The sequence below is a fragment of the Phaseolus vulgaris genome, chromosome 9, assembly GCF_051622355.1.
Source record: "Phaseolus vulgaris cultivar YP4 chromosome 9, ASM5162235v1, whole genome shotgun sequence".
In the NCBI taxonomy this organism is placed as follows: Eukaryota; Viridiplantae; Streptophyta; class Magnoliopsida; order Fabales; family Fabaceae; genus Phaseolus; species Phaseolus vulgaris.
This window is the reverse complement of record NC_143506.1, coordinates 19,363,531-19,385,641: the sequence shown is the minus strand read 5'-3', so window position 1 is coordinate 19,385,641 and position 22,111 is coordinate 19,363,531. Positions and strand designations below refer to the sequence as shown.

General features: G+C 34.9%; 2 protein-coding genes across 2 annotated transcripts; one reads left to right on the top strand and one right to left on the bottom strand.

Annotated features, from left to right (window-relative positions):
* Positions 1 to 40: 40 nt before the first annotated feature.
* LOC137822967 (serine/threonine-protein kinase Aurora-1) lies at positions 41 to 3,172 on the top strand. Its single transcript, XM_068628020.2, has 9 exons — positions 41 to 197; positions 343 to 462; positions 1,341 to 1,487; positions 1,576 to 1,671; positions 1,928 to 2,023; positions 2,110 to 2,206; positions 2,311 to 2,428; positions 2,659 to 2,731; positions 2,815 to 3,172. Exons 1-9 carry the CDS (start codon positions 159 to 161, stop codon positions 2,914 to 2,916), a joined length of 888 nt encoding a protein of 295 aa, XP_068484121.1. The 5' UTR covers positions 41 to 158; the 3' UTR covers positions 2,917 to 3,172.
* A 3,342-nt stretch (positions 3,173 to 6,514) lies between these two features.
* Positions 6,515 to 20,651, bottom strand: LOC137822966 (ATP-dependent 6-phosphofructokinase 6). Its single transcript, XM_068628019.1, has 13 exons — positions 20,178 to 20,651; positions 20,028 to 20,074; positions 19,888 to 19,927; positions 19,467 to 19,529; positions 19,233 to 19,370; positions 18,066 to 18,224; positions 17,859 to 17,912; positions 9,950 to 10,018; positions 9,690 to 9,819; positions 9,069 to 9,334; positions 7,844 to 7,892; positions 7,513 to 7,667; positions 6,515 to 7,079 (listed from the first exon to the last, which is right to left on the bottom strand). The coding sequence occupies exons 1-13, from the start codon at positions 20,280 to 20,282 to the stop codon at positions 6,798 to 6,800; spliced, it is 1,557 nt and encodes a 518-aa protein (XP_068484120.1). The 5' UTR covers positions 20,283 to 20,651; the 3' UTR covers positions 6,515 to 6,797.
* Between the last annotated feature and the right edge of the window lie 1,460 nt (positions 20,652 to 22,111).

Here is a 22,111-nt window from a genome sequence, read left to right as displayed (position 1 = left end):
CTCGCTATCCGTTATTCGACCGTTGCAAGAAGAAAGCTGTTGTGCTCTGTGTTAATGCAAAACACATCGCAACAGCACAACACAGCCTGTGTCCGTTAAAACCACTCTCTCAGATTCTCTCTCTCCATCTTTCTTTCCATTGCGCTTCTTCCATCACCATGGCCAACGCAACTGAGACTCAGCCTCAACAACACAAGGTCTCTCTTCCTTTCTCTCACACACAAATCTAGGGTTTTCGTTTCTCCATATCAAACCATTTTTTCCATTTTATTTTGCGGAATTAATCGGCAACAAGATTTCGTCGGAGTTCTGTTCTGATTCTGTCGTGCTTCTTTTCGCTAGGATTTTTCTGATGCGTCGGGTTCAGCTGCGGAGCGGAGGTGGACGCTGAATGATTTCGACATTGGAAAGCCTCTTGGAAGGGGAAAATTCGGCCACGTCTATTTGGCAAGAGAGAAGAGTGTGAGTTTTCTTTTGCTAGGGTTTCTGCTGTTTATCTTGTATTCTTCTGATCAGGGACGATGGCTCGTGATTATGCTAATTTATATGGATTATTTCATTCGCTTCTCGATTTATATGGGGATAATTTTGCGCCACTGCTTTGGCAAGAATTCTACGGTGTTTTTGTAATTTTTCGTTCTTTTAATTTCAAATTGAGTGTTTGAACGATAAACTGTTTAGAGGTTGAGTGTTTGAACGGTAAACTGTTTAGAGGTGTAGCTACTCAAGTCTTTACAATTGTTGGCTTGTGACAAGGTATTACTATAGTCTTTGGATGAGCGAGTATGGGATGCAATATAAAGCATCTAAATGTCTTTATAACACTGATAACAGGTTTTTCGAATTCTTGGTTTAAGATAAGAGCTGTTACATTACACATGACCATTGACCATTGTTGATTTGTATTTATATGATATGACTCTATTGTATTGTTGCTAAGTTGTACTGGATGTTTCTCCTTACCTTCTTGTTTTCAGACTTTAATTTTATTGTGAAACTGATATGTGATTTAAGACCAGAGCTGTTACATTACACATGGCCATTGACTGCTGATTTGTATTTATATGAGATGACTGTGATGTATTGTTGCTAATTTGTACAGGATGTTTCTCCTTACCTTATTGTTTCCAGAGGTTAATTTGATTGTTAAACTGATATGTGGTTTAAGCTAAGACAAGCTAAGACCTGTTACATTACACATGACCATTGACCATTGTTGATTTGTATTTATATGAGATGACTGTGATGTAGTGTTGCTAATTTGTACAGGATGTTTCTCCTCACCTTTTTGTATTCGGAAGCTAATTCTATTGTGAAACTGATATGTGGTTTTGGTACAGAGTAATCACATTGTTGCTTTGAAAGTACTCTTTAAGGTCCAATTGCAGCAATCCCAAGTTGTGCATCAACTTCGGCGAGAAGTTGAGATACAGAGCCATCTTCGTCATCCCCACATCTTGCGCCTCTATGGATACTTTTATGATCAGGTATTCTTGTTTTTACTTATGCTGATATTGCTGAAGAGGTTTAAAATTCACTTCTATTAATATTTTACGTTAAATAACTTCATTGCAGAAACGAGTGTATTTGATTTTAGAGTATGCACCCAAAGGTGAACTTTACAAAGAATTGCAAAAATGCAAATATTTCAGTGAAAGGCGTGCAGCTACTGTAAGTATAGCACCGATTGTTCTTTTCCTATCCCCATGTACTTGTTTGTGTAATACAAAATTCCACGTTGACTCACTATTTTCTTCCACATAACTGTATTATCATATTAGGAAGCAAGTAAATACTGAAACAACATTTGACATAACATTTGACTAGTGCAGTTGATTAGTTATGTGTTTGGCAGTCCACATTCTTAGTGTTTCAGAACAACATTATTCTGATATTGACAAAATGTTTCCTTTGTATTTGAGAGCAGTATGTTGCATCATTGGCCCGGGCCCTAATATATTGCCATGGAAAACATGTAATACATAGGGACATTAAACCAGAGAACCTTCTTGTTGGTGCACAGGTGATGTTCTAAACCCAGGCTGCTGTTTCCTATGTGGCTATCTTTGTTTTGTTGTCCTCATTATTATGTTAACTTTTTTATGTTAGGGTGAGTTAAAAATAGCAGACTTTGGGTGGTCAGTGCATACATTTGATCGTAGGCGCACCATGTGTGGCACACTGGATTATCTTCCTCCGGAGATGGGTATGTATGCCTATTTCACATGAATCACTCGACAAGTATTTATGCTATTTTTTTCATAAATGATGCTGCATTATATTTCTTAATACTTTTGATGGTTTCAACAGTGGAGAGGGATGAACATGATGCGAGTGTGGATATATGGAGCCTTGGCGTGCTGTGCTATGAATTTCTTTATGGGGTGCCTCCCTTTGAGGCTAAAGAGCATTCGGATACCTACAGGAGGTAAAACACTAATCAGTCGAAATGTAGATTAGCATCAGCATCATGCTCAGACTATTTTTATTTTATTATCCCACCCTACTAAATAGTTTAACCAACTACTTGTGCTACTGAATCTACTTCTGACTTCCATGCTACTGGTCTCTTCTTATTTACTACTTTGTAAGCATTAATTCAATCTAAATCGTAGTGGAAGTGGATCTTATGTGCCTTTTGGAAACTTTTTTTTATAGGATAGTACATGTGGATCTCAAGTTCCCTCCTAAACCAATTGTGTCTTCTGGTGCAAAGGATCTTATCAGTCAGGTTTGTGTTGTCAACTTAACTTAGTAGATTTGTTGAAGCATTTTTGCCTTAGTAACTTTTTCCTCTATTCTTTTTATTTGCAGATGCTGATCAAGGATTCCTCACAACGGTTACCATTGCACAAACTCCTAGAACATCCATGGATTGTTCAGAATGCGGAGCCTTCTGGTGTATATAGGAGCTAGCATACCTTATCGTTCATGTTCTTAAAACATGAAATCCATTTGGTTGGAAACCTTACTACCTGTTATAAAGAATGATATCACTTTATTGTTGTAAACCCTATATTGGTTGTAAAACCTTACTACCACCACCTCTATTATAAAGAATGATATCACTTGATTGTTGTATAATAATTTTGTTCAGGGCACCAATCTATGAAATAACTTGTATAACTTTATTCATTTCGCATTGCAGTATAACAGAGGAGTTTCTTGTCAATATTAATTGATATAGTTTTGGTAAAATTATCTTTTTGTTTCCTACCATTAAAATTATTATCCCCTATCCATATTATTTTTAATCTTTTCTACTCTAGATTGAAAGTAATATATAGATTCGAACATAAAATTCATATAAATCATAGAAAAAAAATTAAATTCTGAATGTACACAGAAAACTTGTTTGTTTGGACAAACATGAACATATTAATTACAAGGGTCTCTTGTTACCCTGGTACCATCCCTAGGGACATACATTAAGAGGTCCTATTAAGCACGATCAAAATGTAAGAAACGTAGGTAGTTTGACTATGAATGACAGACTACTTCATTACACATGGGTGCACATGTTGTGTCTTCGGAAGAGCAACTTCTCATAGTTGGTTCATGAAGATGGTTTCATGTTATGGTGCCTAAAAAGTAATGTAATGATTAATTAGTTTCATTATATCATGCAACAGATGACACAACATCATTTAGGATTCTAATGTAATGACTTTATATATTTATTACAATCACTTACTAGTTCATGTTCATCCAATGTTTATTAATGATAACCGAAAGTTATTATTTTTTATTTTATTTTATTGGATACAAATTGAAATAAAAAATTATACATAAAAAATAAAATATAATTTTTTTCATGTTGTTAGTCAATATTTCATAATATTTATGAAAATATGGGAATTTTATAGTACTACTATGTTTAAATTATACATTATTTTTAAAATATATAAATTATTCAAAATGTTAACAATATTAATTATTTTATCACTATTATAATTATTAATATAATCATATATAGATATATATATATATACAATATACAAATTTAAATATAAGATAAATTTATTTAATAATTTCAAAATTATTTAATTATACTATTAATAACAACATATAATTATAAATAATAAAAATAATAAAATAAAATTATAATATCAACAAAAACATATATAGTTATATAAAATAACAAATGTATATGATAATAAATATTATTTTCATAAATTTTAATATATTTAATAAATTTATTTGAATTTAACACAATAATTTTTTATTACAAATAACAGTAATTATGAATATTATATATTAGAAAAAATAATTAACTCAAACTTATACAAAAAAATATACCACAATTCATTATTAAAATGTTTTTTAATAACAATGATAAATTTATAAACTTATATTTTACACATTTAAAATAATTTCTAAATTATCTCATAACTATCACATTACTCACAAATTTCAATAAATCATAGATATTCACTCTATCATCCTTCAATCTAAATAACCTCACACATCCTCTATAATCCACTATCTTTCTTCCCCACAAATCTTCACCGCAATCCAAACACATCATAAATTCTATAATGCATTCTAAACTAATTGTTTAAATTAAAATTAGTAGAAATTTTAACATATAATTTTTTGAAGTTTTCATTTTTATCTCATGCATAAATTTGTTATTTTTAAAAAAAGTTATTTCATTTTTTATATTTTTCATGAAGTCCTCTAAACATACCTTCAAATCAAGATGAAAATTATTAAAGTAAAACTCTCTAGAGTTTTCTTCTAAAAGAACAAGAGTGAATTTTGTCAAAAATAAATAAATCAGAATTAAGGAATACAAGCATTTCACTAATTTTGTTATTATTTGAAGATAAACATTGATTTCTATTTATAACATAGTAAATATTTTTTTATCAAGAAATATTTATTTTTGGAATTTTTTTTAAGAAGAAGACGCTACTTGGAAGATTAAAAAGTGAAGAAAAAGGTAGATTGGAAAGAACATTTTAGAGGATTGAAAAGTGAAGAGTGAAGAGAAAGGTGATTGGAAAGAACACAAGGTCAAAGATGAGAATGTGACATTTGGTTCATCTCACATAAAATTTGGCCTGCAGGTCAGTGACTATCTAGGTCTGTAACTATCTGCATAAAAAATATTTTTTAAAAAAATTAATAAAAAATATAAAATATAAATTTTGAATAAATTTATTTATTTTTATTTAAATGAATTAAATAAATAATGTGTATTATTCTCATAAGATGTGAGTAAAAAAGTGTTATTGTTTGTATTCATGAAAAAAAATAGCAGAACACATACACTAAAATAGCCACTAGAGTACATTCTTCCATCACCATAATGGTCATAGCAATAGAGACTCAACAGCACAAGGTCTTTCTCATTTTGTGTTTCGATATGCTGAACATCTGCAAGGAGAAAGAGTGGAAGAAGCTTGAAAAACCAGAACAATGTTTACGAAAATTGAGAAAAAAGTGCACCAAAACTTTCTTAGCATATATTCAAAGACTCCAGAGAAAATGCGTGCATAATTTATCATATCTTTAACATAATAATTATTTTCAAAATTAAGTTCACGAGTTATATTCCAAAAAACAAATCATTTAGACGGAATTTTTTTTATGAAGAATCAAGTTCACAATCAAATAATTTTAATGGAACAATTATTAAAAAAAATTATTGTACGTGACATCAATATTTCTCTAAGAAACTTTAGTAATTGAATCGTGATAGTTATAAAATGTATTTATAAAAATATTTAAATTATCCTTATGTTATAAATTACTTTTAATCAAATATTAAATTATTTATAACTGTTCATTATTATTATTTTAAATTTATTATTATTACTGTTATCTTAATTCACTATTATTTTTTATTTTAAACTTTTATTATTATTATTAATTTTAATTTTAATTTTAATTTTATTATCTTTATTAGAATTTATTATTATTAACATTTTTATTATTTTTTAAAAATTTATTATTATTACCATTTTTATTATTTATTGATATTATTAGTAGTATTTTATAATTCACTTATTATTACTTATTTTAAAAAAATATTTTTATTATTATCATTTTAACTATTATTATTTTTAATTATTATTAATATTTTATTATATTATATAACATAATCTTGACATTATCGAATTATTTTCCAATAATCATGGACTCTTTTATCAAATGGTCTCCATCACTTTATCACATGCACTCACATCACCCCAACTTTTATCATGTTGTAGGAAATGGTTTCTAAAAACATAATTTTTCATAGTTTTAATTATAGAAGTTATGTCCAGATGAATTGATTAAAGCCTTGGATTAAGGTTAAAAGTGTAATGGCGTTCATTCCATTCTGACTAGATTTGTTTAGTTGGGTGGACAAAGAGCTTCCTCACCCATAAAATACTTAATGTAATGCATGTTGTTCAAACTTATATGTATATAAAAAATTTCAGTTTAGTATGTGTTTATTCATAGGGAAAGGTCCGGTTATCACATTATACAAACGTAAGATTAAAGGGAAGAAAAAAAAAGATACTAAAAAAGCGTGTGTTTATACCTCGTTCCAGTAAAACTGTTTATAAAAACTGGAGCCACTCGCTATCAAATACATAGAACAACAACAAAACAGACATACAACAAGATAAACTAGTCCCTCAAGCCCCTAATGAAGTAAAACAAGATGTACCAACCAACTAGCAAAACAAGGAAAGAGACAAAAAGAACAGCTCCTATTACCCCAGGCTTTTGGAGACTGTAGGGCTTGGGTAAAAATGATACATATCACCAAATACACTTGAAGGTAAACAAATCTATATCTAATTTATTGTCTGGATACTATTGTCTGCATGGTTTTCAGATTGTTGTTCATCTTTGAAATTGTCCCCATGTAACAAATGAGGGAAATTGTTTTCTTTTTTCTCAGCTTCACCAATATCATTGCAATTGCTCCCTTCTAACAATTCACTCGGAGGTTGTTCTGCTTTCTTGGCTTCATCTAAGTCTTTGGGGCTCAAAAAGCTTGGCTGGTTGGTGGAAGAAAGGAGTCTTGCCCACATTCTGTCAGTAATTACAACCTTGTTCTGCCTCTCAGTGATTCTCTGGTATCAAAATTTGAACATAAACTCTCTATTGTATAAAGATCAATTCTGAATATAAACCATCAATGTAAAATTGGAGAAGCAATAGAAAACAACTAGTCATGTTCATTCTGTACACAGTGCGCTAAAACATAAAACAAACTCTATGAATATTGTAAATATCATTCTTCCGTCCCAATGATAGTAGCTAACTAGCGAATATCTCTTCTTCTTTTTTTCCTTGAACGCAGGAATTTCCTAAGAAGACAATCCTGTTCAAGTCCGGCACACTCACAAAGGCACACTCACAAAATAGAACTCAAAATCCAACCGCTTAAGCCCCATCCCCTTGATAATAAAAAATAAGAATAGAAAATTATTGTACCCAAACCAAAAAAAGAGGAAAACATTATGAAACAATCCAACATTTGGGTAAGGATATGTAGTAACTCACATTGAATGGAATATAAGTATGTCTGCCATTGACCAGTCCAACTGTAAATCCGCTATACCCTGCCATTACACCATGGACTGCACTCTGAGCAAGAAGTGTACAGTTGACATTATCTGATGCGTTGCTTGGAATTGCCCGGATCATGTAGGTTGGATCTAGCAGATACAAAAAAAAAAGCTTATTCCACCAAGCAGAACACTCAGTTAGAAATTAAATAGTTGTTAAATTCGAATATTTAGAAACTTTTCAAATCCCAAATGAAAATGGAAGACTAAGTAAAGCTATAAATAATAGGTCAAAAGAAGAAGAAAATAATGTAAGAGAAACTGACCTATATATTTAAGATTGATGGCAATTTTATCCTTCCTTGCAAAGTGGTCCTATTACAGAACGAAAAATGTTTTTTAAAAGGGAAAGAAAGAGAATTGTACAATTGATTTTTCTAACTAAAAAACCCTAAAACATGACTTGTAAATGTACTACTCTCCGTGTCACCTACGCGGACATCAAGTGGGATTAGCAAAATAAATACCATTACAGAACCAAATACTCAATAAGGCACTAATAAGGTATTAAGGTTATTGGGAGTTAATTTAGGCCCATCCAGATAAAAGTCTATTAAAATACTATAAATAGGTTTACATTTATGAGGTATACATTGTTTATTGATAGCTCATTTATTACGCTTTGTTGACTTGAGCTTCATCTGTACAGGCCCACATCACCCCTCTAGATTAGAGAAGTGCGAAGGAGACATCCTAGCATGACACAAAACTCGAAGACACAAGCAAACAAGCACGAGAGCAAGTTGAAAAACGCATCTCGATCTTAAAAGGTCATTTCAGTCCTGGTAAGAACAGTAAATATATATATATATATAGATAAACAATATACAACTACACACACATATGCCATCTAACAATTTGCTGAGATGGAGAGGACTACGATAAGTTGTGAGCTATTTACTATTATATACACAGTAGTGATAGTGCAGAGGAAACAAAATCAGGAAAAACTCACCTCAAAATGTTTCACCAGATGACGCATAACAAATTTCTAACTACTTTTGTATTTTTTAACAGTTCAAGAATCCAAAAATGTTTTTAGTGCTCAGCAAGGCAGAGATTAGATTATCATGGACATCTATCTTAAGGGAGTGAAATACAGCCCAATAAGATAGAAATTAATCAAAAGAATATTGTTAGGTAACCACTTCACTAATTAATTACAATATATCAGTAGTTATCCTGAATAAGTTAATTGAGTGGAGAAAATTAGAAGTTTTAAGGCAAGTTTCCTACATAGATAAGACGAGGAGACAAAAAGGGAGGGATATAATTAGAGAACGGGGAGATAATTCCATACAAATTCATTGATTTTTATATAATTCTGATCCAGCTTCTATCAAATATTGTCCAACCAATTAATAAAAATTTGAAAGATCTCCCCAAGTAATTAATTCCTCAGAGATGTATAATTATGCAAGTAGAATTATACTACAAAAATTCCAAGGAAAAAGAATTATGTTTTAAGAACCATCTCATGTATAACAATACCTTGATCTTATGAGATATCCATAAACCAACATCTTGAAGTAATTTGTTTCCAGAAGCATCTTTCTGGTCCATGGCTTGCATGCTTTCAGTAAGAAGATCTTGTCCTGCTCCCTCAGCTATGACTATGACCATATGTCCATTTTCTTTCAGCCTTTTCTCAATAAATTCAAAAAGTCCACCCTTTCCTTCAAGGTAGAAGGGTGATTCTGGAATCAAGCAACAGTCTACATCTCTGCTAGCAAGAGTAGCATACATAGCAATAAAGCCTGCAGTCACAGTACTCGTCATAACACAGGAAAAGGAAAACAAATAGATCCAGCTCCTGTAAAAGAACTGGTCTTCTTTGGAGGATAAAATGCACTTACAATTGTTGATTAAAAAATAAACAGTTGAGAATTATGATAAAATCAAATAAAGTACGAAAAGTTTCCAAAGTTAGTAACAATCTCAATCTTTTTCTTCTTCTATTAACAGTTATCAGTGCCTTTATCCTCTAAATTTTAGAGGAGCTAATTCAAAAAAACACAAGTCTGATTGAGAGCCAACAGGGAAACCAATTTGGGCTTAAATAATCTGAATTAGATGCCTAAAAAATATAAAAAAAATGCAAAGTATTCATACCACTATAACGTCCCATTAGCTTTACAACACCAATGCCATTCTCAATACTTTCAGATTCAACATGAGCTGCATTAATGGCACGTTGAGCCTCCTCGACCGCAGTATCAAAACCAAAGGATTTGTCAATAACCTAAAGTAAAACAAGATAATTCCCACATGAAGTTTTCTCAAACATAGATAACCAACACTTCAGATGCATTTTAATAGTAACGTTAGAGTTCTAGACAAACAAAATGACATGACATTTTGATCAAGCATACCGGGATGTCATTATCTATGGTTTTGGGAATTCCAGCAATTGCTACCTTCAGACCCCGCCGTCTAACTTCCTGTATAATACCAAAATATATTCATAATGCTTAATTCATATATTAAAAGATGCCAAGAACAATTACAGGTCAATCAGGCAGTCATTAATTTTATGCTACCAAATTTGTTTAAGTAAAATCACATGCTCCTAACAGGCCCTTGAAACTATCATGAAGCTCGACCCATATGTAAAAGGCAGTACTGCACCACAGAAACTCAATTTGAAAACCAACATAGTTTAAGGTGACTCTATTTAATTTGACACTGAAACTACATTTACATGAGGTATAAACTATCATCATTGTGCTGTTTATTGGAATGAAACAAAAAGGGCTCAAATGTAAGATCAGAAATAGCATTTATTACAAAAATATACAGTTCCCCACCTTGCACAAATAGAAGGGATGAATGTGAGACTTGTTAGTTGTACTACTCTTTGATAAGAGTGATAAGATGATGTCGGTTACCTAACATCAGCTCGGATTAGAGGAATAAACACCATTACGCAACTAAATATTTAGTATTACTAATCAGGTATTGAGGCTATTGGATCGATTTAATCCAGGCTCATTGTTAGGACACAACATAAGGAAAATAAGGAGAGAGTTTGGAAAGTGTATCAGAGGAGAAATAAAGGATAGGTGGCAGTTAGTGGTTAGGAAGGGTTGGTCTTTAAATAAAGACCAACCGGTTTGGGGAAAGGGATGTTTTTGGTGAATTCAGTTTGTTAACAGGTTCATTCCTGTGGAGAAGGAAAACTTGTTTCCTTGGTTGTTATCCAAATACAATGTACAATTCCAATAATACAGAGGTCATTCAGTATTTTTCTCTGTCTTCGTGGTGTCTCTGTGTGAGTTCTGGGTACGTAACAAATTGGTCTGACCTGCCGGATCCAAAAGAAAAATCGAGAACAAGGAGTAAGGGATGGAACAGAGAACAGGGGCATTAGAAAAATTAGCCAGCGAACAGGGGAAGATGATGGTGGAGATGAAGACGGAGATTCATGGGTTGAAGGAGAGTCTTCTTGACATAAAAGAATTGTTGAGGGACATCAAGAAGGGAGATAGAGCATCCGACGGAGGGGAAAGCTCGGTGAATGGAGGAGAAAGAAGGAGTGAGCAGTCATGACACGGGTCAAAATCTGATATGGAAGAGGAAGAAGAACTGAGATCATGGACACAGAGGGTGGAGTTGCCCAGTTTTGAAGGAACAGATCCGTTGGGATGGGTGGCAAGAGCTGAAAAGTTTTTCAAAGTGTAGAAGGTATCAGGCCAGGAAAGACTGCATCTGGCTTTCGTCAGCATGGAGGGCAGTGCCAACTCTTGGTTCACGTTCTGGAGAAAGAACTCCAAGAACCATTCTTGGGAAGAATTTTCAATGGCTTTAAACAGGAGATTTGGGGGAAAAGAAAGGCGTTCGGTCTTTGAGAAGCTAGCCAAACTCAAACAGAATGGAAGAGTGGAGGATTACATTCAAGATTTTGAAGGACTAGTGTCCCAGGCACCGTTGACAGGGGAAGAGCAGTTACTGGGATATTTTTTTGCGGGGTTACAACCCCGAATTCGAAATCAGATCAGACCCCATGAACTAAAAGAAGTGATGAGGGCAATGGAGATTGCTCTTGATGTAGAGGAGGCCTTAAAAGAAGAAAAAGGAGGCAGCACAGGGTATAGGAGTATGGGCTTTTTTGGGCATTCGTGAATAACTAGGCGAACAGAAGTATATAGGGGAACAGCGGTCCCGCGACGTCAAGTATGGCGAGAAATGCAAGGAAGGAAACTGCATCATCCAACCAAGAGTTCCGTCCAGGGAAAGGGGCAAGGAACAAAGGATCAAGGACACTGCCTTACCCGAAGTATGTGAGACGAAGGGAAAAGGGTAGGTGTTTTCACTGTGGAGGGGCTTACAACCCAGAACATCGCTATCCAGAGAAGAACTTAAGAGTGAGTAATCATTTGTGTAGAGGAGGAAGGAAGTCCAGTGGATGAGAATCAGGGCTTGTTGGGGCAGATTGAAGAAATTGGAGAGGAGGAGGAAGAAGAGAGGGAGTATCACCAAATGGATCTGTCCATTTTTTCTGCGGGAGGTCTAACACAACCGCATACCATGAAATTACAGAGGTCCATTAAAAATAGACCAGCAATGGTGTTAATTGACAATGGGGCTAGCCACAATTTTATCTTGACAGAGCTGGTCAAACAGTTGGGATTACATGTGGAATCCACACCAACGTACAACGTGAGACTGGGGATGGCCATAAAAAAACAGCAAGTGGGTGTTGTCCAGAGATAGAGGTATACCTGGGAAATTACATGATCAAGGAGACCTTCTTCTTATTTGAGTTCAGAAGTGTAGACGTGATTTTGGAGTGGCATGGCTGGCAACGTTGGGGGAAGTGAAAATAAATTGGAAGACGTTGACCATGAGTTTTTGCATAGAAGGAGAGAAAGTGCACATCAAAGGAGATCACAAGTTAGCTAGAACATTGGTAACACCAAAGGCACTCAAAAAAGAGAGCGAGATTGAGGCAATGTCCCAAGTATGGGGGATGGAAGGCGCGACCCAATCCAGTCCAAATCAGTCTGGGAATAACCGAGAGCTTGCAGAATTAACGCTGGAGCAAACAACAGATTTGGACAGAGTGTTGAGGGAGTATGAGGGGGGTTTTGAAGAACCCAAGCAACTACCTCCCAGCAGAGCAATTGATCATAAAATCCCTATTAAAGCAGGGGTGGACCACATTAATGTTAGGCCATACCGGTACCCATATCTGCTGAAGTCAGAAATAGAAAAACAAGTGGAGGAAATGATGAAGAGCGGGATAATCAGGCCTAGCAATAGCCCTTATTCTAGTCCAGTGATACTCGTTAAAAAAAAGGATGGCAGCTAGAGATTTTGCGTGGATTATAGGGCCCTGAACAAGGCTACTATTCCAAATAAGTTTCCTATTCCGGTGATAAAAGAACTGTTAGATGAATTGTATGGAGCCCATTTCTTTTCTAAGGTAGATCTAAGGGCAGGATACCATCAAATCCGCATGCATGAATCGGATATACCCAAGACCGCCTTTCGTACCCACCATGGACATTATGAAACGTTGGTTATGCCATTTGGATTAACTAATGCGTCGGCCATGTTTCAGTGCACAATGAATGGCATTTTACAAGAAGTTTGTGCTGGTCTTCTTTGACGACATTCTGATTTATAGTAAAACGTGGGAGGAGCACTTGGAACACCTGGGCCAGGTTCTGAAGACACTGCAGCAACACCAGTTTTACGCAAACTATAAGAAATGCGAATTTGGCAAGCAAGAGGTGCAGTATTTGGGGCACATTATTTCAGGACAAGGGGTTCAAATGGATCCTCAGAAGGTTTCAGTCATCTTGCAGTGGGTAGCACCTAAATCCTTGAAAGCTCTAAGAGGATTCTTGGGACTAACGGGGTACTATAGGAGGTTCATATACAACTATGGACGTTTGGCTAGGCCCTTAACTCAACTGCTTAAGAAGGGGAATTTTGGGTGGACAGCAGAGAGCATGGAAGCCATGCAGCAATTAAAGACAGCAGTCACGACCGCGCCGGTTTTAAGAATGCCAGATTTCAGCCAACCTTTCTGCATTGAGTGTGATGCGTCGGGCACAGGATTGGGAGCAATGTTGTCTCAGGAAAAACAACGAATCGTTTTTTTTAGTAAAGCATTGGCCGAGACCTCTCTCACAAAATCAATATACGAAAAGGAGTTAATGGCTTTGGTGTTAGCTATTCAGCATTGGAGACCATATCTGTTGGGGCAGAATTTCACAATATACACAGATCAGAAGAGCCTGAGGTATCTCTTGGAACAGCGGATTACCACCCAGAACCAACAAAATTGGTTAGCCAAATTACTGGGGTATGACTTTGACATTGTGTATAAACCTGGAGCGTCTAATAGAGTGGCAGACGCATTGTCACAAAGATGGGAGGAAGAGGAAGAAAGAACGGCGGAAATCAATGTCTTGTCCAAACCTTATTGGGAGGACGTGGAAGTAGTGGAAGAAGAAAATCTACAAGACCTGATGTTAAAGAAGATTATGGAGGAGTTAAAAAATCAATCCGGAGACACACAGAAATTATACCCTAGAGAATGGAAGATTACATTATAAGGGGCGGATGGTGATATCAGCGTCGTCAAGTTGGATACCCAGGCTACTGCACAAGTATCACACTACTCCGTTAGGGGGACACGCGGGAATTTTTCGCACCTATAGGAGAATAGGTCAGTCTCTACATTGGATGGGCATGAAAAAATCTGTCAATGACCATGTCCAAGCGTGTGTGGTGTGCCAACAAAATAAATATCAAACGTGTTCGCCTCAAGGCCTACTTCAGCCACTGCCGATTCCAAAAACAGTGTGGGAAGAGATAAGCATGGACTTCATTATCAGACTTCCTAAATCAGGTGGGAAGGACGCAGTTTTGGTGGTAGTAGATCGTCTAAGCAAGTATGGGCACTTCATTGCACTGAAACACCCGTATTCGCGAGAACGATCGCGGAGGTATTTGTGAAAGAGATAGTACGATTACATGGTATCCCATCGTTGATTGTAAGTGACAGGGATTCAACTTTTTTAAGCTTGTTTTGGAAGGAGCTGTTTAAGTTGCAGGGGAACGTTGAAGATGAGCACGACGTATCACCCCGAAACGGATGGTCACCGAAGTTTTGAATAGAACACTAGAGACGTACCTACGGTGTTTTAGTTCAGAACAACGAAAGTTGTGGGCGACGTTCCTTCCATGGGCAGAGTATTGGTATAACACTAGTTTTCACGGGGCGACGCAGTGTATGGCCGACCACCCCCTTCATTAGCACGCTTTGTGCCAGGAGAAACTATGGTAGAAGCAGTGGAGCAGGATTTGAGGAACCGGGATGAGGCCAACTTAAATTTCATCTAAGGAGGGCACAGGATCAAATGTCTCATTTTGCCAACCGCCATAGACGACCATCTCCAATTAAAATAGGAGATATGGTCTACTTGAAGATTCGGCCTCATAAGCAGTTGTCCATGCCCACTCAACTGCATCCAAAGCTGGCAGCCAAATACTATGGGCCTTTTCCAGTTGTAGCTGCAGTAGGGTCGGTGGCTTTTAAACTCCAACTACCTGACACAGCTCGAATACATCCGGTGTTCCATGTATCTCAACTAAAGCTGGTTGTAGGGTCGCACGAAGTTCAACCTGAATTACCGAAAGAGTTGCAAGACAGGCGGGAGGTTATTATTCAACAGAGATCTTGGATAGACGGGAGCGAATCGTCCAAGGAGCAAACATTCCGCAGATTCTAGTGAAATGGAATAAGGGGATAAGGACACGGCGACATGGGAAGACGTGAAGATCATCCAGGACCAGTTTCCAGAATTCAACCTTGAGGACAAGGTTGTTCTGTCTGAAGGGAGGACACAACATAAGGGAAATAAGGAGAGAGTTTGGAAAGTGTATTAGAGGAGAAATAAAGGGTAGGTGGCAGTTAGTGGTTAGGAAGGGTTGGTCTTTAAATAAAGACCAACCGGTCTGGGGAAAGGGATGTCTTTGGTGAATTCAGTTTGTTAACAGGTTCATTCCTGTGGAGAAGGAAAACTTGTTTCCTTGGTTGTTATCCAAATACAATGTACAATTCCAATAATACAGAGGTCATTCAGTATTTTTCTCTGTGTCTTTGTGGTGTCTGTGTGTGAGTTCTGGGTACGTAACACTCATCCAGGTAAAAGTCCACTAAAATATAATAAATTGGTCCACATTTATAAGGTATACATTATGTATTGATTGCATATTTATTGGGCTTTCAATATACTTTGTTGACATGAGCGTTGGAATGTTTCTGCAGGCACACCATCCCCTCTCGGTCAAAGAAGTGTGAAGGAGACATTTGACGCGTCTTGAAACATGAAGACACAAGCAAGAAAGCGAACCTTAATGGAGCGCATTGTCAAGGTGGCGCTTAACATATGAAACTTGAATCCCGAGGTGGCATTACACCACATGGTCACTACTCTAAGACTAGGCAAAAAGCCCACAATCATATTGGATGAACTAAGACATCGGGCGGCTAATTTCATATGGTTAGAAGAACTTAAATACTTCAGCAACAAGGTCCGATTTGAGACACCACACGCCAAGAAAAGAATACCTAGGGGTAGGGTTTCAAGCGAAGTGCTCAACAGATAACTCGAGACGCTTGGAGCAAAGCCTAACTGTTGGGATGAAGTTAAATTGGTGCCATGTTTAGTAGTTAAAGCACCCCCATTGTCAACTCGTCAAAAGGAAAGCGAATGTGAATATCAATGATCAAGCACACATACATGAAGAAGAACTCGTCCGAGAACCCTTCTCAATCATGACATACATTATCAATGGCACTCACCCAATCTATTAAAATGATGTCTTCCTCCACGGAAGCATCAAGCATACTGACACTCTTGTTGAACGTACAAACATGACGACCGATACTTCAAAAAATATTCTCGCATGTTAGGCTCAACCCATTCATAACCTTGTTGAAGTAGTAAGTCATCCTCCACCCATTCTAAGGCCATCATTACAGTCAAATCATAAACGTATTGACCATTGCTAACCTCCTCAACACTAGATGATTTCTAGAGAATCGTCATCTACATTTACTTTCTCAAATAATCGGTCTTCCTTAGCCAACAATCCACCAGAAGAAGTCTTAGAGCCTGAATGAGTAGGCATACTAACCTAACGAAAACGATATGTTTATCTGCCTCCTAGACCAAAATTTATAAACAAGTTGTCCCACAAAAGGGACCAACTCTATTTATAGACACGACACAAGATCGCAACAACCATCACCACTTAGATTTTTAAGATCCTACAATCCTTGAATGTGAACCACTTTCACTTCCCAAGAGTGTAATTGCCAACACACGTTTCTTCATAACTACTGACATGATTGATTTTAAACCTCTTATCACTTCCATCTAAAATCTTTATTCCTAGTCATTTCTCAAGCATGAGGGGTCAGTCTAATGTGATAGACAAAAAGGTCTCAACCACAAAAGAAATGGAAATTTTCTTTCCTTCGTAAACCTTTCAACTGCCTCTCGAGCCTAGGGGGGCAATGTATTACTGGGGGGCTAGATGGTATCGATCATCTACACCAACATCAGATCGGATTAGCAAAATAAACACCATTAAGAAACTAAATATTTGGTAAGGCACTAATTAGATATTAAGGATATTGGATAGAGTTAATCTAGGTAAAAGCCCATTAAAATATTATAAATAGGTTCACATTTATGAAGTATACATGGTTCATTGATTGCACATTTATTACGCTTTCAATACGCTTTGCTAACATAAGAATCAAAGTGTCTTTGCAGACACATCATCCCTCTCAGTCAGAAAAGTGCGGAGGAGACATCCTGGCATGTCTCGAAACCTAAAGACACAAGCACACAAGCACAAGAGAGAAAGTTGAAGGCATCATGGTCTTATATGGTTATTCAGTCCTTGTAAGAACGTCATTAATTATTAATAATCTATAATTTGTCATCTGAAATTATTTTATTTGTACTATCTTCTCTTAGTGTCGTCAGCAAGTAGAGTGAACATGTGTAAGCTTATGCAATGTCAACTAAGATGCAGAAAGCAAATTAAACTTGGAATGCCTGATTAGCTGGCTTCATTAAACATAATCAAGAAAATCAACAAATAAACCAAAATAAATTACACAAATATGCCACTCATAAAAGGTATATATTAAACATATTTTTTCTTCAATGAAATTGTATTCTTATTTTTTTATTGTAGACCAAAGATAGAAAAATTACATTATTAAAAACTTAGAATTTCTATACCTACCTCATAAATCACAGCTGCTCCTCTTTGTGTACCATCTCCTCCAATAATATAAACCTGCAATAATAACCCAAACAATGAAAACCCATGCAATGACAATAACCTACTAAGGTTTCAAGCACATTGATATAACAAAACTCTAAATTTGTGATCCCAGCATTCATCATCATTAGAAACTTTATTATAATACAGTTGACACATAAGGTAAACCTGATTAATTCCTCGATCCTGGATGCTGTCAACTATCTTGCCAGTATCGTGGCCTCCTCGTGAGGTGCCAAGAATTGTACCCCCACGCTTATGGATGTCATTGACCACCTTAGGTGTTAAATTAATGGTGTTCTTGGAATAAAAACCTCTATAGCCTCCCTGTGTAATATTGGATACAATATAGTAGTGAAGACAAGGGATCAATAAGTAACTGAGGTTAAAAAACCAACAGGAAAAATAATGTGAATAGTAAATCGTCTTTATGAAACCCAAAAGTCTGTTCAGTCAGGTATCCACAGAATATTCTCATTAAACACCTGCATTAATTTGCCAGAACTTGCAAAAACAATGAAATGCACACATCTCATGTAAACACTACATCACACTTTGTATTCAATATGTTGCCTTTTCAAAATGTAGGATTCATCTAACCTACCAATTATTGGAATGCTTTCATTTAAGAAAAAAAGGCTCATAATCTGTTGCATAGCCATTGGTCATCAAGGTTCCCAAATAAACATTGATTTGTTTTGTTACAAGAAATTCCAAACTGGTTCAGTAACAACAAAACAAAGAAAATTCCCAGATCTAAAGCCGTAAAGAAAAACCAAGCAGCTACGAAAGCTAGGTTGGATAAACTTCCTAATAAACATCTAAGGAAAAAGAAAATAGAATGAATTAAGGAGATAAGCTGAATCTAACTTCTTGGTGAGTTTAAATTAATTTATGAACCTTAACCTTTTTCTAAAGCCTTTTCATTTAACTTCTCCGTGAGCACTTATTAATTAACAGATTTTGGTATTCTTAACCTTAGAAAATCTTTTAACAAAAGCTCTCATAAGCTGGAAGCTAAACCAAATTTTTAATTCAGAAGTTGCAACTTAGACTACATTTAACTGTATTTAGGATGCCTCTAAAAAAAGAAAATAAGGAGTAAATCCAAACCAAGAGTGTGTACAAAATCAGAGTCTGTTTGGTTGATTGTCCGCTAAACTATCCATGCAATTTGATTTGCAAGGATGAAATAAAATTTACACACACAAAGAAGCCAGGGACAGAGAAGCACATCATAGCAGTGTCAGCTTTTTTACCTAATGCAAAGCAGAGGATATACAATCCAGAGCAACAGATTACGTAATGAACATACATCAAAGAGAATTTACTCACATCAATTCCAAGGACTTTGTTAACACCATACATGTAAGAAAGACCACAGACAATTTCCCTTATGACGGTATTGAGGCCAGGGCAGAGTCCGCCGCACGTGACAATGCAAGCGTGCACATCATCCGATTTAAAGTATACCTGAACAGCATTAGATTAGGAGTCGGTGAGTTGAAACAGAATTAATTATTCATTCTCAAATATGCTTAATATATGCAAACAACCAAAGGAAACTACCTTTTGTCGAGGGCCTGCACGTCTAAAATGTACACCTCTTGGACTATCCTTGTGAACAACAACCTATCAAAAAGGCAAAATAAAAGCATAAACAACAATGCATCTTGCTAGTGATGATATACAAGAAATAAATCCACGGTTCCATTTTTTTTTCCTTCTTCACCATCGAAAGAAAAAAGAGGTTCAGTCCAGTCTTTCTCATCAACGATAATTGATTAAGTATCAGAAACCAATGGAAAGGTTTTCCTGTTCCGCCAATCATCGAACAAAGCAATAATATATTAATTCAATCGCAAAGTCGTCGTTGAAATTGAACACGTCAGGCAACTCAAAATAGTACACAGCAGAAGTGTTTAAGATTGATGAAACGGAGAAATAAATGCACAAACAGGTCGCCATCGCAAATAAAAACAGATAGAACCTTCTGAGGCACAGTGTCGTCCATGTGCACGAAATACTGCCTGAAAAGATACAAAAAAAAAATAGAGAATCAACGTTTCGAACAGAACACATTCCAATATCAGATCACAATCACAGCACGAACCAGAGCGATTCACTTACTTAACAACCGAGTAAGCAGGATTGGACCGAAGCGGATTCGGATACGTCTGCAAATAGCAAAAAATATTACACATACAAGCGGCGAGTGAATGCGTCAATGTGACGCAGTTCGCAAATGTAATCGAGTAAATCCTAGAGAGAGAGAGATACAGGAAGATTTAAAATGTAGTCGGTGAAATGAGGAACGTCTTCGAGTATGTAACCAGCGTCGCCATGGACGATCTTCAACTGCGAATCAGAATCGCTGGACGCCATTGTTCTTCCCTACGGAATCTTTATTATTTCTCAGTTTCTTTTTTTTTTTTGCAAATTGTTTTTGGACTGTATAGTGTGGGTGAACGACGAAGCAGAAAGAGGGTGGAATGCGTGCGAAAAGAGAAATAACACTTATAGCTTGGTTGTGCGCCGATTGGTTTAGTTTCAACGAGAATCTGAGTTCTGACAGGTCACGATGGATCTTAACCGTCCACCCGCGTGATCGTGGTGGAGATGGACGATCAAGATCGAATCTGATACTATAGTAGAGTTGAGAGTGCGCGAGAAGTGCTTCTGGAATTCAAAGGACTTGGTTTTACCAAGATGCGGTGTTCGCAGAAAACAGGTGGCGCAGTTTTACCGGATACTGCTCATTCTAAGTTGTAGGACCAATGTTTTGGACTTCACTTTTACCTCTAGAAGCGGTATTTCCTTGCTTCGGACCAATTTTGAAATCATAATTACAAATCATCATGCAAATTCAAAATTTGCTCAACGCAATTAAAATCTTTATTATGTCAGCTCATTCTTTTATGGAAATATTTGTTTTGCCAAGTTTCAAAGTCTTTAATAACTTTTATACATAGCTAGCTCAATTATATAACATATTTATTATTTTTTACAAATACGATAATTAAAAAAAATTACTGTTAATTTTTTAAAATTTTCAGTGTAATATGACGATTATTTTTTATATTAATTTTTAAATAAAGATTAAATATGATATTTTTTTACTGATTTTTATCCCTTTTTAAAAATATTATTAGAATGAATTTTTGTTAATTTTTCTTACGTGAAAAAAAAATCCAATATAGATTAATATTAAGATGTTAAAAAAATTTATATTAATTAATTATTGATATAAATATTATAATATATTTTGTGCTGAAAATTCTTAAAAAAAATATATTAATTTTCTATTAAAAAAAATTCAAAAACCTATGTATAAATCTAAAAAAAATTACTAAAGCAATATATTTTCTAACAAAAACTCGTCTACTTAGACTATGATAACACAATAAAAACATATTTCACCATTTAAATAATTATTATTTCTTACATTTATTATTTTATACGTAAACAAAGATTAATAGTAACCAAATTTTTATATAGTAAAAAAAGTTATTATTTTTTTAATTTCATAAAGATAAAAAAGTAATAATTACCATTTCATATTACATATAACTTTTTAATATATTATAAAAGCACCTTTAAAAATGTACATCACATTTCATAATTTTATTACCTTTTTGCCTTAGAGAAAAATTCACTTTTTGTGATATATCAAAAAATTAATTATATTGCAGTCATTTAAAATTGCAATATAAAAGTTAATGTATTGAAAATAAATTATAAGTGTCTAAGTAAAATATAATTTTTAAAAATGCCAGGTAAAAATAATTTATTGAGTGAAAAAAAAGTAAGAATAACATTAAAAACAATAAAATTATAAGCAAATTATAAACATAAATTATTTTAGTTACCTAACACGTGTCAATAAATAATATTACTTAAGAGAACAATAGCTCGAAAATAATATAATTAAATTATTTTTAAAAATATTAATTTAATTATCTTGAAAATGCTGTTTTTCCAAAAAAAAAAAATTGATGAACTAGAACAATATATAATTAACTCAGTTGTAATCTGACAATTTGCCATGTGAAAAGTTGCCTTAAAACGTAAGCCTTTTTTTAACTATAATTAAGTATGACTTTTCAATCTTAAATCCTTAATAATTACAAACTTATAAATTTTACATGTAAAAATAAAAGGTTTTTTTATTAAGAGTTTACAAAAACAAGTTACCAAATATATAGTATAGATGT